General features: G+C 40.2%; 1 protein-coding gene across 1 annotated transcript; it reads right to left on the bottom strand.

The window, feature by feature from the left end:
- Positions 1-367: 367 nt before the first annotated feature.
- Positions 368-15,641, bottom strand: CDC20B (cell division cycle 20B; the record flags this gene model as incomplete). Its single annotated transcript, XM_010085982.1, has 10 exons — positions 368-502; positions 1,229-1,354; positions 2,363-2,591; positions 5,483-5,577; positions 6,934-7,130; positions 8,787-8,897; positions 11,546-11,679; positions 13,246-13,350; positions 14,825-14,919; positions 15,520-15,641. Coding segments are annotated over 10 exons (1,349 nt in total), but the record flags the coding sequence as incomplete, so codon positions are not given.
- Positions 15,642-16,194: the final 553 nt, after the last annotated feature.

Below are 16,194 nucleotides of genomic sequence, written 5' to 3' on the forward strand. Positions count from 1 at the left end.
CCAGCTTCATCAAATTACCAATGCATTTGACTTACATGGTAAATGTTTTACACCATACGCTATTCTCAAAGGTAAAATTAAATCTAGTTTTTATTTCCACATCCTGCACCTGGGATGGCCTTTAAAATGACAGGAGAGAATCCCATCATCAAAACAAGGAATTTTAGTGAAACAACTTATGCTATTATCTTAATAAGTCAAACTTTACAATCCCATGAATCTGGATTGTAGACATGAATGTATGCGTGTAGGCAGAGGGAGGTTGTGTAGGTGACTGCTCTTTTAACTCTTTTATGTAAATGCATAAGGTATGGACTTGCAAAAACATGATGATTAGACAGATAATTAACTGAAATAGTTAGAACTATTAAGTGAAATACTTGCCATAGAGTTCTGATGAATTGATAAGCATGGGATACTTCCATATTTTCATCTGATTTCCAGGAAGGCCTTGTGCAGTCATCAGTTCACTGGTTTTGGGTAACCAGAGCAAGGAACAAACCTATTGCAATTTAGAATTCTGCTTTACTTTTCAGAAACAGTCAACAAACATCATTCAGTAGATTTGAAATGTTATCTACAATGTTTAAACAAGCTACTGAGAAATACTTCCAGCAGAATATTTACTTATTTAGAAGGATCATTTAATTCCTTACAATGCTTCTATGTACAGTTGCCTTATTGTTCTATCTGAACGTGGCAACAGCTTATCAGTATAAAACCAAAGCCCTTCAAACACATCCTCAGCTAAGCTGTAATAGTGCCAGAAAAATCAACAGTCATGCTGCCTTAGTCCAGCTGAGAATCTGTTCCTCTGTCTCCTAATATTCAAACTCCATGGATGGATGTTTGCCCTCTGGATTACACCTCTTCTCACCCCAGCACTCTGTGAATTTTCCCTCCCCCTCAACATTCTCTTCACATCATGAGTTTTGGCCAAAACTATAACTGCCAATAAGGAAAAGATGATGAGAAGTGTCTGGCTGCGAAACCACCTCCTCTGCAATCACTTCTGTGGGGAGACAGAAGGGTTGAATGAGAAACAACAAACTGCTTCTGAGTCTAATCATACATTGCGCTGCTGAATGCAGCACAATTGCACATCCAGAGAAAATCTTGCTGTTCCTCTGACCGCAGAACCACCCTCAAAGTCAGTGGGAGTCTGCCAAACGAGCACAGCTATACAAGAAGAGCATAGCCTAAGTATGCAGACATTTCATCATTTCACCTGAGAATCTGTAGCTGCACTTTGGATGATTTTCTCACGATTTATGTCCCAGACACGCAAAATTCCATCTTTCATTCCACCCCCTGTAGCAAGGACTTTAGACTGCCAAGGACACCAGTTCATAGCCTAAAAAAAATAAAACAGATGCTAGAACAGACTAGGAGGTTAGCTGGAAACAAAGTAGATTTTTCTGAAAAGCCTCGTTGGAAAAAGGAACTGCAACAAGTGCACAGAATGTACATACACAGCAATGCAGGACCCCAGAATTCCAAATGCTGCTTCCCTTGCCATTGCTTCACAGTAGCCTACACTGTCCCACATATGCTCATAAACTCCAGCTTCTCTGCTTATCCTTCACAGGCCACAGACTCACACCTCAGTACCAGCAGAACCCAGCAGGATAGAGTCTTACAGCCTAAGCCAAGCCATCACAGAAGCCTCAGCAACATGACTTACAGGGCCTACAACAGACCTGGTTTCTTCTGAGATACTTCCAGGATATACCTAAGGCACAGACTCTACCTGAACAAAAGCTACTAAAAACTCAATTCCACCTGTTTCAATAAACTCCTCTAACCCTTTAATCCCCGTGCTTCAGACCAGCCCCAGACTCTACTGGGCCTACTGTTGCTAATACCTGTCCCTCTCTCCCACACAGACCAGAACTTGGTAAAGATGAAGAATCTTAAAATGTCTCATTTACAGTTTCCTACTTCAGACTATTTGCTACCAGCAATGACATGAAAATATGGGAAGCAGGGCAAAAGGAACCTCATATTTAAAATAACTGCAGCAGAGACAATTTTCCAAAACTCAAAAAATTGAACGATCTTGTTTGTTAACTCGTAAGTATTGCACCATCAAAATTTTCTGTGCAAGGCAAAGAGATACAGGAGAAGGCTGTAAGGCATTATATTTACAAAGGCCTACTAATACAGTACAATGTCCTAATCAAAGCCCTAGAAAATTATCTGTGAATTGGAACAGGGGAACTGGTCTTAAAATGAACTGCATCACAGTCAGGGAGAAGAAACTAATTGATATCGGTGAGATAATTTGAAAAATTCTGACTGTCCACATCAACAATGTGATTTCATGAATGCAAGTACAGAAAAACAGTCCTTCTCCACATACCTTAACTGCTGAGGAATGAGGCATGGTTTTCAGTGGCTGTGACTGCAATTTCACACCAGGGTCACTAGGCCAGATATTCAATATACCATCACTAGACCCACTTGCCAGAAACTGGTTGGTTAGTGACCATTTCAGGCTGCAAATGCTTTGTTTGTTTTGGCAAAGAGTCCCAGCATGGTGCCGAGGAACCCGAACATCATGGTGATGAATAGATCCTAGTCGTGAACCACTGTAAATGAGAAAAGACAGCATGGGTCAATGTTAAGGAAGACAAGCTACATCATCACACTGATGTTTCTTCAGCAGTTTCAGAAGCAAACCACATCAGAGTGAAATGTGTCTGCAGAACAACAGTATTTCAGTAAAAGAAACACAAACCCACTATCAAAAGCACACCCTGACTGTAGAGGTGACTGACAACAGAAAGGAGCCAAGCAGCTGCTCAGTTCAAGCCAGGCAGAATACCTTTTCTCTCTTATGGTTTTCACCTCCCTGAAGATACATTGCATTGTATGCCACCAGTCTGCACCCTGTTCAACTGTCAAGCCATTCAATGTAAACTACTTCCTGTTCTTCATGAAAAACAATTTTGCAAGATGATTTTTCCCAAGGCCAGATATGACTGGATGCCCAACAAGGAGGGAGTGTAAAACGGCATTGCTCTCGGAAAGTGCTTACTAGCAAGTAACAGCGTGCTCTTCGGTTCGATCCCATCCCTTGTCTCCTTTCTCCCTCCCACTCCTAGGCCAATAGAGAATCCCCACAGCCTGACACTGTTGCACTAACTGCCTGTTAGGAAATCGATACATAGTGCTACAGCCAGTATCATCACTCTGACAAAAGGAGGAGGAAATATCCTGCCTGGAAGCACAGCCACTATTACAGCTTAGTTCCCAGATGCTGGTTTTACACATCAATAGTAGAGCTGAACTTAAAATATTGAAAACACCTTGCAGTACATTTTCCTGCATTTCTAAGAATACTGCCTACATTAAACCTATGACAAAACAGAAGAGCTTCCCGCTGGAAATTCACACTCCCAGCTATTATGATGACACTGAAAAAATCAGGAAGTTCAATATCATCTTCCTGGATAACTGAGAAACTGATACCTGACATTACTGCAATAGATTAATTTAAGGCAACAATGACGGGAGACTTTCCCATAGTGCCTCTTAAAGATTTCTCAGATGCAACTTGTGTGACGCACACACAAAACTGACTGACTGCAAGAAACATCATTTCATTATGTTTGTATTATGGACTTTCCAAGCTCTTGAAGTTCGGAAAAGCATGAAAGACTTCACATAAGCAGTGCTGCAGTGAATATTAAGCACATCTTTATGGAAAATACCTATGAAGATTCATGGGAATATGTACTTTGTATACAAAGGCATCATCATTTGCCTCTTGAAGATTTATACAGATTTTTCCTACTAAATAATAAGCAGAAAAGCTAAAAAAGAGAAACAGAATTGAATTGCCAGTGTTGGCCATATTATGTTTTTCAGTAATTCTAGTGGTATGAGTAGTAAGGAACTGGGCTCCTGAGAATCCTGGCTGAAAGGACATTTTTCCACTTGGCATAAAAACAAATCATAATTATTTGCTTTTGACTCAGAAGATGGCATCTGTTTTGCTACAGACAAAAAGAAGCTAACAAAATTTTGTGACGGGTTAATTTAGGGTACTGAAATTTATTTACAGGTTCATGCTGGTGTGTTGTTGGACTATTTTTAACCACAGGAATTAGTATGTAATTCAAAAGTATCAATTGTCCACGGTCAAGTTTACTGTAAGAATGCTGCTCTTATTTTAGTAACAACAAATATCGACTCCAGATCTTTTTTTCTACTTACACAGATATTTTAACTCTGCCCTAATGTTAAAATGAACCGGTTAGTTTCAAACCTAGCAAGAGAAATAAATATTATCTTAACCTAATCTGTCAACCATAACTGCAGTTCACATGTTCATGCCACATTTATCACAAATTTCTTCTCAGATCTGTAATTATAGTTTCTATTGTTTTCACTCCTTTGGCCAACCTGAAGTGCAAATTAAAACCAATGCTTACTGTAATAAGGTTATGTCACTTGGCATTGACAGGACGTTCTAGCTGCATCCTTGTAACACAACCCACACAGCATGCCTGCTCCAGCTACAGCATTCTATTAACTCATTCAGCTGGTATCCTTGTCCCTCACTCCACCTAGCAGACCTAACACAATCAAAAACCAGAACATCTTGTGAAATCAAAATACAACTACTTCTAGTGTTCCTATCAAGAGATACTAGTTTCATATTGAGTTTAACAATAAATTCAGTCCACCCTTGCATTAAGTAAATTTCTGCATTAAGTAAAACATAAGACTATAATATGATTTCAAAATTCCAGAAGCACCCATCATAAACAAGTCTCCCCTCACCCCTTCAAGTCTGAGTCAAAGATCTGAAACAGAAAGTGGGAGAAAAAAAAACACAAAAGAGTAAACTTGATCTTTCTCATCTGAATCCCCAGACTGAAATGATCCCTAAATTTAAAATATTCACCAACTAGTATAAAATTCACCCTTGTCAAAGAAAAGGTCAATCACTCAATCCTCCTTGGGTTGTGGCCCAACCGGTAACGAGATGACCTTCCCTTGTAGATACACAGCGAGAGAGCTGTGCAACTCGTAACAGTTGTGTTTTGTAGTGTATCTGAAAAGACAGATGTAGTCTCGATACCAATGGAGGGGCAGCCTAAACTACATGCCTTCTACCTGGCACAGGGCAGGCTACGATTTTTGGAGTCCAGACCCACTGGGGACACCATCATTTCAAGCTCAGGCTTTGCACAAAACCAGAGCCACAGCCTCCACATCTGAGTGAAATTCTGCAAGTAGTAACAGCTTTCTGCAAGCAGAGTAAGAAACAGAGACTACAGAGGCACGCTAAATCCCCTTTGGCTGCTTTCCTGCATATAGTAAATGTACATATGACTTCTCAGAGGGCTGATAAGTATAGGGACAGGATGAAACACTTTGAGAAAAGCCAATGAAAACAGCTAAAATGAATGGGGCATTTGTCTAAGTAAAAGCAGCAGGACTCTTTCTGGGAATATACTATACCACTCACCTGCTCAGAATATAATGATTCCAGCTCAGAGCTCCAACTACAGACAAGTGACCAAACATATTTCTCAACCTCTTTTTGGTTTCAATGTCCCACAGCTGCCAATCCAAAACAAACAAGAAATAGAAATTTAACAACAAAAAGAAAAAAGATTGTTGTTCTCTTCATTTGTTTGCAGTTAAGCCACTGCTCAGTTCTGATGTGACATACGGAACCTCAAGTTCATTTATTTCACAAGACAAGAGGGAGTATTTCCTAATTTTGGCGCCTATATCAGTGATGCTGAAGTCAGACAGGACTGAAGGGAATGCACATCTCTGAGTTTACAGCTATTTATTTACATGTCAGTATTTGGAAGTCCGTACTTGAAAGCACTGGCCTTCAGTACCTTCCAATTGCTGGCTCAATACTGCAGCAGGTAGATCCTCATATCATCTGGCATCTGAGCCAGTAATTATCTAGCATCTGAGTCCCACTAAAATCTTTGATAATAAGACTGCCCTATAACTGCAGGCTGAGAGGTATGTGTGTAGTCAGACTGAAGTCAAATTCTCGTATGTGAATCCGTAAGGACAGTTTTGGGTTGAGTTCTCAAGGCATTGATCACTAGAATGATCTTAGCAAAAGAGATTTAAAAAAATAGACTGTGCTGAGTAAAATAATTTAATGAAGGAGTTCCTCTTACTAGCAGAAAAAAAAATCCGATTGTCTCTGAACAACTGAATCATTAATTCAGTCATCAGCTTTTTTAGTGGCTTTCAGAGGCTCCATTACATGCTGATAACACTGAATGTCACTAAGCTATTCAGTAAGGTACAGCACGATACAAAGAAGTGCTATGTATTGTCTCCAACAGAGTTCTGCAGTTTAGCCAATCTTTTCAATTTCACAGAATCACAGAATGTTAGAGATTGGAAGGGACCTCGAAAGATCATCTAGTCCAATCCCCCTGCCAGAGCAGGAACACCTAGATCAGATCACACAGGAACACATCCAGGCGGGCTTTGAATGTCTCCAGAGAAGGAGACTCCACAACCTCTCTGGGCAGCCTGTTCCAGTGCTCTGTCACCCTCACCGTGAAGAAGTTTTTTCTCCTATTCAAGTGGAACCTTCTACGTTCTAGCTTGAACCCATTGCCCCTTGTCCTATCACTGGATGTCACAGAGAAGAGCCTGGCTCCATCCTCCTGACACTCACCCTTTACATATTTATAAACATTGATTAGGTCACCCCTCAGTCTCCTCTTTTCCAGGCTAAAGAGACCCAGCTCCCTCAGCCTTTCCTCATAAGGGAGATGCTCCATTCCCTTAATCATCTTTGTGGCTCTGCGCTGGACTCTCTCCAGCAGTTCTCAGTTTTTTTCCTTAAAAAAAAAAAAAAAAAAAGAAAAAAATTTTCTTGTGGCCACTTTAGCTAAAAATGGAGAAAGACTAAAAAAGTAAATTATCTTGTACTTGCACTTCTCCATCACTGGTGCCAATCGCAAGGCAAGTTCCTTCTTTTATCCAAGCCAGAGATGAAATGTATTTGGAACTGGACTTCAAATCAATGCTTTCAATGGCTTGAAGAGTTCCTCCATTCCAGACGTGTGCAGCAGATCCTACAGCAACAGCAATGAGATTTTCAAGGCTCCAGTCCAGTATGTTTAGATCTAGAAGAAAGCTACTAAAAATTACTGCCAAAAAGTTGTAGGTAATAGGATAGGGTGAAGGGGAATATGGTTTGGGGGAAGAGAGGCTTTTTTTTTTTTTAATAGCTATGGAAAAACTTCAAGAGAATGCTTCTACGAAACCATTACTAGCAAGTATTCCTCCTACGTGAAGGAGAGTATCTCTAACAAGTCAAGGTCTTCATGAGGCTAATCTTCACAAACTGGTATGTTTGCACAGTAGGATCTGACTTACAGCTACCCCACTAGAATTTTTTAACCTATCACCCTGCATTTTGGACCACGACATCACTCACTCTAATTTCTGCCACCAGCAACAAAGCTCCTCCACCAACAGCTACAGTTTCAAAAACACTCTTGTTGCAAGGCAATTCTTGTTATTGAGAAAGACACAGGAGATAGTGTATGCTACAGTCTGTCCTGCATCTTCAGGTTAATGATAATATTTACCCTGCACATGATAGGAAAAAAGAATGCAGAAAGGAACTAGGGAAATTCCGCTCCTCACCTTCAGAGCTTGCTCAGCAAGCATATGATGAAAATACTGTTTCCACTGCCCCCGATGCTGGGTGCATTGCACTTGCAGATCCTGGCAAAGCAAGTCACTAAAGCAATTAGCCTCAGAAGAGCCTTCTGTGTCAGGTAGGCCAGAAGAAATTGGTATACAACGTTTAATACCAACCCAGAACATTCTCCTATGTCAATAGAAATCCTCAGCTGCCCATTTAGAGCAGCTTAAAAGTAATTTTGTACAAACCCTGAAGCAGAGAAGATTGTTACCATTGGCCAAGGTCTGACATCATATTTTCGTACCTAAAATCACTCTGAAGAAAAGCTGAATCTGTCAGTCAGCTGTTTTACTAGTTTACTAGTTCTACCGGGTTTTTTTCTGTTACAGCCAGAAATCACTTCAAAAGACTTCTGCTAATGCTGTAATCTTGGGACATAGCTTGTGCACAATCAGTGTTAATCATAGAAATTTTTGTCCTGTTCATAGATATAAATGAACGCTTGCAAGGATATATTGAAAAAAATCTCCACAGGGACAGTTAGAAAGCACATACGGAGTTGTTCATTACATCTTATGAAGTGCTAAAACATGTATTTGCTGCTTTAGACCAGAGATCCGTGTGTGTTCATGCGTAACTTGTGCATGTTTAATTTATGCCTATGCACCTCCAATGACACAAGTGTGAATTTAGTTCAGAAGGTATCTATTATTCAAACCATAAACAATGTCACTGACGTCTCCCAAAACAAGAGATTTCAAAGTCTGCTCAATAAAGTTGCTGCTGTGTTGACTGGCTGCTAGATATCCGAGGCTGATAGCTTAAAAGTTTAACTTAATTAAGCAGAGGTAAGTATACTGGTTTGACTTGAAAGTTGTATTGAGATTTATAGCTGAAGAAAACTGCATGAGAGTTAGGTAGTATTGATTTAAGGGTTTGATCAGTTATGTCTCCATCTTAGGACAGGCAGTTTTCAAACATGCATCCTTGTAACAAAAACGACATCATGCACATGTCCTGCAGAACTTCCATTTTACGTGAAGGGGACACACCTTCACCATCTTTCCTGAAACATACCTAAGAATTCCCAACCTCTGCAAAAACCACCACACAGGAGAAATTAACTTACAGTAATCATTGCGCAAGCCAGCAATATGAAGCCTCACTTCTGGCTCCAATGGCATGGAAGGCTTCATGTTGGTAACAGCTCTAAACTCACTCTGGGTCGCCTCTCGGCATCCTGTATTTGAAGATTCATCACACGCAGTTCAGTAATGCAAACCACCACCAGTTTTTCTCAGGCCTACCTTTCACATTCTCACTACATTTGTCTCTCCAGAGGAGGCCAGAAGGGTCTAATTTATCCTGGGCAGGCTCAAAACACTAAACACACTAAACTAGGTGAAAGTCACCTTTTACCACCTCTTTCAAACCTCCTTGGATTTAGTCAGCTAGAACAGACAATAGGGTCCACAATATTGTTTAAATTGTACCAGCTCAATACAGAACATGGCGGGGGTTTTGTCTTTCTTGCCTTAGTTTTCTCTCAAAAGTTTTTAGTGGCAGAATGTTTCATACGTGCTCTCCCACTTCAAAACCCTCTCATACAGCAATTACCTTTTTTGCTTTCTGGTGTTAATTTCCCACCAAAAGGTCTCGCCCATCAATACCTAACCACAGGAAAAGGTTTCTAAAGCACACGCACTTTGACCACAGCACGTTAAGCTTGTGACAACACATAAGCAAGAAACAAAAGCAAATACAACTATGAGCAAGCAGAAGAGTCACCCTTTGTGGTCATTGTCTACATTATGCTGCAAGAACTCACAAGCACCACAGAAACAAAGACAGATCATTAGCACTATGAATCATTTAATGCTAGATTTTTATGTGTAAGAAATTACCTTGCTGTAATGTGTAGAGCAGAAAGCTGGATGTTCACTTTTCTGTGCTTTTCTCTGTGTTTTGACTTCCTCTTTGAGTTATTCTCCAGAGAGGAGTATTTAGAATGAATATCAAAAGTTTCAGGGGCAGAAGACATTACTTATCTCTACAACTAACCTTTTCTGTTAAGTTTTTGTACTTTATAAATTACTTAAATATACACATAAACATCGTATACAGAAGCCCAATGACAAACTGTGGAGAACTTCCCTACTCTGTCCTCAATCTTCTCCCCTAATCCAAAATTCATTTCTGCCAGATAACAAATGTCTCCCGTCAGCTGTGGTACTCCCTCTCTCTCCAAATAAAGACTGAAGAGGAGCAAGAAGGAGGCCACAATTATTTTCTTCTATATCAAAAATTTTATGGAGTAAAAAACCAAGCAGATTTGCAGGAACAATCTTCTCAGACCTGCCCAGTGGGATATGTAACACTGCATTCTAACCCTAAAAAGGTCTAATATCACTGAAATGAGATTTCTCTGTACAGAAAAATCCGTATTTCTAATTATCTAGATTTTTGGTTATATTTTAAAAACTCTACCAAACCTTTCTGAACCCAGCCAAGTAATATTAAGTCAGTAAAACTAAGGAACTTAATTGTACCAGTTGGATGAATGGCAACGCTTCTGAAACACTCTGAAAATGTTTTTCTTCTTTAACATTGGTAGTTGGTATTTTCAGTGAGATATAAAGGATGAAATCATCTCTGTTACTAATTTCAGGTTTTTCTTCCCTCATGAATAATTCATCTACCCCAAATAAAAACGGATCATCCTTTCAGCTCTATTCACCTACTTCGTAAAGATGTGCAAAACAGGGTTTGTAATTAGTGGCACTTAAGCTTCCTAACACCATTTTACGTTATCTTGCCTGAGTCCTAGCAGATATCACTGACTTTTGGCAGGATTTCAGCTCTCACATGCATGTGTCACTTTGCAAAATGAGACTCAGGAAGTGGTAAGTAGTCAGTACTGTCACATTAGACCATTTGATCAACAAGTAGGTGGGTGGAATAAAACCCAGTATTCCTGATATTCATTTTCCATCAATAAAAAAAACAGTGACTAACCCCTATACTGGTTGCTATTAATTGTTCTGAAATGAGTCTTATTTGCACAGAGAAGAACAACGAAGGAATATACATATAAATCTATCACATAGTCCCCAACTTCTTCTACAGGAGATGAACTCCAGATTCACAAAGAAGCTGCTTTTTACTGTTTTTACACAAGCATGAACCAGCCTATGACCCACCATACACAGAAATAGCCAGCTCACCAAAACAAATCATCTGTCCAAGACAGAACACCACAAGATGTTGGTCTGATATTTAATAAACTGCCTCATACTCAAATAACTTTGAGAATATCTGTATTATTTCACAGGTTAGCTCCTCACATCCCACTTGTTTTACAATCACTTGATCATTCACACTCTCTTACACTCATTCATTCCTAAGATAGGTTTTGGAGCAAATTAACCAATTCTTCCAACAGTGGAAACCGGAGGTAGCGCTAGGGACAGTTTGCTTCAGCTACCTTGCCCTACAGGTAGGAAGAACAAACTGAGTGCATGTCTTGCACTCTCAGGTACCCAACAGTCCATATGATACATATCCTATGCCCATTTTGCAGCACATCCCCACATTATTTGTAAGGTTCTGAAGCTTAAAAGCTGAAAGGAAATTAATGTTTTAGGGTCACCAATGCATCAGATGGGGCCTAAAGGAGGTAAAATCGTAGGGGTTACCCACACTGGAAGAGGTGTAATACTATCTCTTCACAGGCAGTACAAGCTCTAGAAGTAGCCCCGAGCAGCACAGATCTCAGCCACATCGTATTATTCTGTAACACTTGCTGGAGCAGGTAGAAATACTTGCTTTTCAAGTGCAGATGCAGCCTGGTGTATCTAACACGAGAATATTTGCTGTATTGGAACATACCTTTCCAGATGCAATTGTTTTTTTCACAGACCTTCACATCACCACTTTCTGCAATGCTATATGCTCCTGGACCACTGGATCCTGAAAAGGACAATCCTGCCAATACATTGAAGTGAAAACGTGACTGAAGAAATCTGTCCAAAAATTGATTTAGGCATCACAGATAACACAACTCCCATCAAAGGGCTCAACACTCCTTACATAAAAGCTTCAAAACAGCTTGTCCCTTGGATGGGAGATCAGTAATAAATACAGATCACCAGTGTCCAAGTCATGTGCTTTAACTTCAGCCATGATCTTTCCTTCTATAAAACACCAGTTCACTGCTACTGATCACACAAACATTATTAAAGCTGTTTGAACAAGGCCATTTTACCAGCGGAAGAGGTACTACCACAGGCCAAACCTTAGTGCTCTCTTGTCCTCTCCTGAATCACAGAATCACTAAGGTTGGAAAAGACCTCATTTGGGCTAATTTTGCCAGCATACAATGCCATGTTTTCCACATGCAGACAGTAAGTCTGATGCCTCAGGCTTGCTCTATGAGGGAAGATCAGTTTTGTGGTGCACACACTGCAAGGCCATTGATTCCAGCATAAAACCTACTGGATGTCACAGTCCTCTCTCAAACCAGGGTCCCAGAGCCAGGACTCCATGATCCCATTCCTTCAACCAGTATTACAATATGAAACTGAAAATATATACAAGGTGTATAAGGAATAAGACTTTTTTTTCCTTGGGTGTCACAGAAACAGATGATGTAGCAGATAAGAAAAAGGAGATCTGAATTGTTATTGGAACTTCAAAAAAAAAAAATTAGCTTAGGCCTTTAGCCAAGATTCAGGCAAAGACTCAGATCAGCTCACACAGGATTTAATCTCTTCACCAACACCTAGTAATATGCATTTCTTCACAATGTTCACTGAGTTGAATGCTCTGATGACAGTTGTCTGTTTTGTCTGTAATTCTTTATTTACAATCAGGTGGAAATGCAGCTGATGTTTTCACCAGCTACAGAGATTGGTATGCTCTTCCCCCTATCTCTGTGAATTTTATCCTCACTCAGTGTTACTCTTCTTCAAAACCCCGTTGCAATCATGACAAGGAATGTCCTACAAAAACACATCTGGAAAAAAAAGTGTTCCTCCTTTATATATCCCAGCTATTTTACAGCAGGCCTTCAGCTTTGAGAGGCACTCTCTGTATGATTTATATAGACAACCTGGCAGAAAGCTAATCAGATTGCTTGGATCTGTGTCCCTCTAAAGTAAGTGCAGACATTTCTGTGGAAAACTGACTGTGTATATAAGGAAGTCATGTTTTGGCCCACAAAGAGACCACACATGTTCACTGGAATGTGAGAAGATTTTCTTTTCAATGCATTCCATTCCTTTATGCTACCAGGCAGCACCAATTAAATAGTCCTTAATTACTATATCTAAGCAGATTAACAGATTTTAATAAGGTTTTAGCCAGGACTGACTTTCAAATGGCTTCAGGAAGAACTTGGGTTTTGGTAATCCCACAATGTTATCTCAAAGACCCCCTCATCACACTTTTAGGAAGTGGTTGTGGGCCTTGAAGTAGAACACTGAATATCTTAGCTCTAATTCAACTCCTGCTTGTAAATTACAGTGTAATTAAGTCACTTCACTGTAGAGATGAAAGACTGACACACAGAAGACTGACACACTTCATACGGGGACCAGTACTGTATATCTTCATCAACAACATAGGCAGTGGGATTGAGTCCACCCTCAGCAAATTTGCAGATGACGCCAAGCTGAGTGGTGCAGTCGACATGCCTGAGGGACAGGATACCACTCAGAAGGATTCAGACAAACTCAAGGAGTGGCCACGGGAACCTCATGAAGTTCAACGAGGCCAAGCGCAAGGTCCTGCACCTCGGCTGGGGCAGCCCCTGGTATCAATACCAGCTGGGTAACGAGGGGATTGAGAGCAGCTGTATCCTGGGCTGCATCAAAAGAAGTGTGACCAGCAGGTCAAGGGAGGTGATTCTCCCTCTCTACTCCGCTCTTATGAGACCCCACCTGGAGTACTGTGTCCAGCTCTGGAGTCCTCCGCACAGGAAAGACACAGACCTGTTGGAGTGGGTCCAGAGGAGGGACACAAAAATCATCAGAGGGAGGAAAGGCTGAGAGAGTCGGGGTTGCTTAGCCTGGAGAAGAGGAGAGACCTTATCATGGCCTGTCAATATTTACAGGGGGCTTATAAGAAAGATGAGGACAGACTTTTTAACAGGGCCTGGAGCAACAGGACAAGGGGTAATGGTTTTAAACTGAAAGAGGGTAAATTCAGACTAGATATAAGGATGAAATTTTTTACAATGAGGGTGTTGAAACCCTGGAAGAGGTTCCCAGGAGAGGCTATAGATGCCCCATCCCTGGAAAGATGGGGCTCTGAGCAACCTAATCTAGTTGAAGATGTCCCTGTTCATTGCAGGTGGGTTGGACTGGATGACCTTTAAAGGTCCCTCCCAACTCAAACCATCGTATGACTCTATGACTAAGAGTGAAGACAATGACATCTTTTAAAAGACATTACATTTTAAGGAAGGAAGAATATTTTACCTACATTTTTCACAGGAAGTTCTTATCATCTTACAAAAAAAGTTTTATGAAATTTCTCTGTGGGATGGGTTCAACCAAGATTACTAAACCCATTGAGTTGTATATTTTAACAATTCTAGAATTCACAGACTCTCCAATCAGACCATAAAAGGCTGTGGGAAGGAAGAAAGCTCTGTTGTTGAAAGGAGGATTTTCCAGACTGTTTTGCTTATTTAGAAAGGCAAGTGATTGCCCTGAGGGCCAGGTTTCCCAGAATGATGTAAAAGCATGGTCTTTTTTCAATATTCAACCACCTTCAACTACAATTACTACAAGATATCAACAAGCCTGTTAGCCCACCTGTCCTGATACTACCTCCTTTTCTTAGAAGTTGAGATTGATACTCTCACAGAAACTTCTCAATAATATTAATAAGGATTATAAACCACTACAAGCAAGGACATTGAGTATGCATCTGTGAAGCACCCTTACTCAACAGTTAAAGTAATTGCATGAAAAGAGTTATCAGGATCTTCAGTACTGACCTTGCAACTGGTGCAATCAAAGGAGAGAACATGAAAAAGTGGGGTCACTGACTAAAAGTTTACATCTTAATATATGAACAGTCACAATTAGATACCATTAAAACAGCGAGCTGTTTTTAAGTGTAATGTTATTGCAATAACTTGCTAGTACAGACATGTATCACCATGCTTTTTGTAAGAAGTCAATTTTTAAGAAGTTACCGGTGGGTTGCTGGAGCATAGGTTTATTTGAGATTATCAAAAAAGCAACAAGTAATGCCTAAAAAGGAAAAAAAAAGTGTATAAAGCATACAGCAACAGAAAACAACACCTAAATGGGAAGCGGTCTGAAGTCACTGTTTCACATGTTAGTGAGATTCCATGTGTTCTTTCATTCCTGGCCAAGAATCCAACCTTCTATTGTCATGACAAAAATTTTACTCTCAGAAAGCTACTTTTTGGCAAATTTTTCACAGCATCTAGTTCTGCCTATGTAACAAAATCAACAGCTACATCCTGCGCAACCAAAGAAATTATCTTCTTCACGCATAGTGGTTATTAAATCAAGTGGGAAACTGAGTCATTCATGCTCTTCTCGCATATTTTTCACAAGATACATGTTCCCTCAGAGATAACAAATGCATCTTGAGGACTTCATTAGCATGGTTTCAATTTTAGTTTGCAGGACGATAGCCTGGAGGAATGGGAGAGAAGCTAAATCGAAAAACAGTTGCTCCTGACATTTCTCTGGCAGACACTTCCTAAATGGACCTCCTCCATGTCGAGAAGGCAGTATACACATAACAAATTCCAGGCCAAAGGTAAAACACATCAGGAAAGCAAATAGCTTACCTGTGCATTTGAATGTTGCATTACTCACCTGCACCTTTTCCATTTCATCTCTCCTGTTATTCCTCCCTTCCAATGCTGCTGCAGCATGACTGCTACATAGAGTCACAACAGTTTTTGTGACAGAGAGTTTCTTAGGTACCTGAAGTGTCACTGGAAAAACAATTTTAATGGAAACAATTCCTTTAAAAACCATACACACGGATGGATATTTGTCAAGTACTTTTCAGAATAGCACTGATTTCATAGTAGCAGTACTCTACAGCAGATCTGACACACTAAGTGGGAGAATGCAAACACTGACATCTGAACCAGTCACTCTGCTTTCCTTTTGTCAGTGAAGAGAATGAGACATTTCTAAAGCACTATTCAACTTATCCTAAAAGAGATGTCTAAAAAAGGTCAGATTAATCATTCCCTTTATAAAGAGTGCCTGTTTACTACTGCAGCTCATACCCAGCCTTATACACTGATTACACAGGATCCTACCTCATAGAAAATCAGTATCTCATTTCTGAGAACCATACAGGCTTTCTACTGCTAGTAGACAGCATGCAGGACTTTCTGTACTAGAAACTGAAGCAGGGAAGACTTTTAGAACCTGAGTTTCCTAGAGCTGGGCATTTATTATTGAACAGCTCTGGAATACTGCTTAGCAGAAGACAGGGTTGCACTTTCTGACCAACAGCCAAGGCGTCATAGGAAC

Source organism: Pterocles gutturalis, unplaced genomic scaffold (genome assembly GCF_000699245.1).
Source record: "Pterocles gutturalis isolate BGI_N339 unplaced genomic scaffold, ASM69924v1 scaffold36595, whole genome shotgun sequence".
In the NCBI taxonomy this organism is placed as follows: domain Eukaryota; kingdom Metazoa; phylum Chordata; class Aves; order Pterocliformes; family Pteroclidae; genus Pterocles; species Pterocles gutturalis.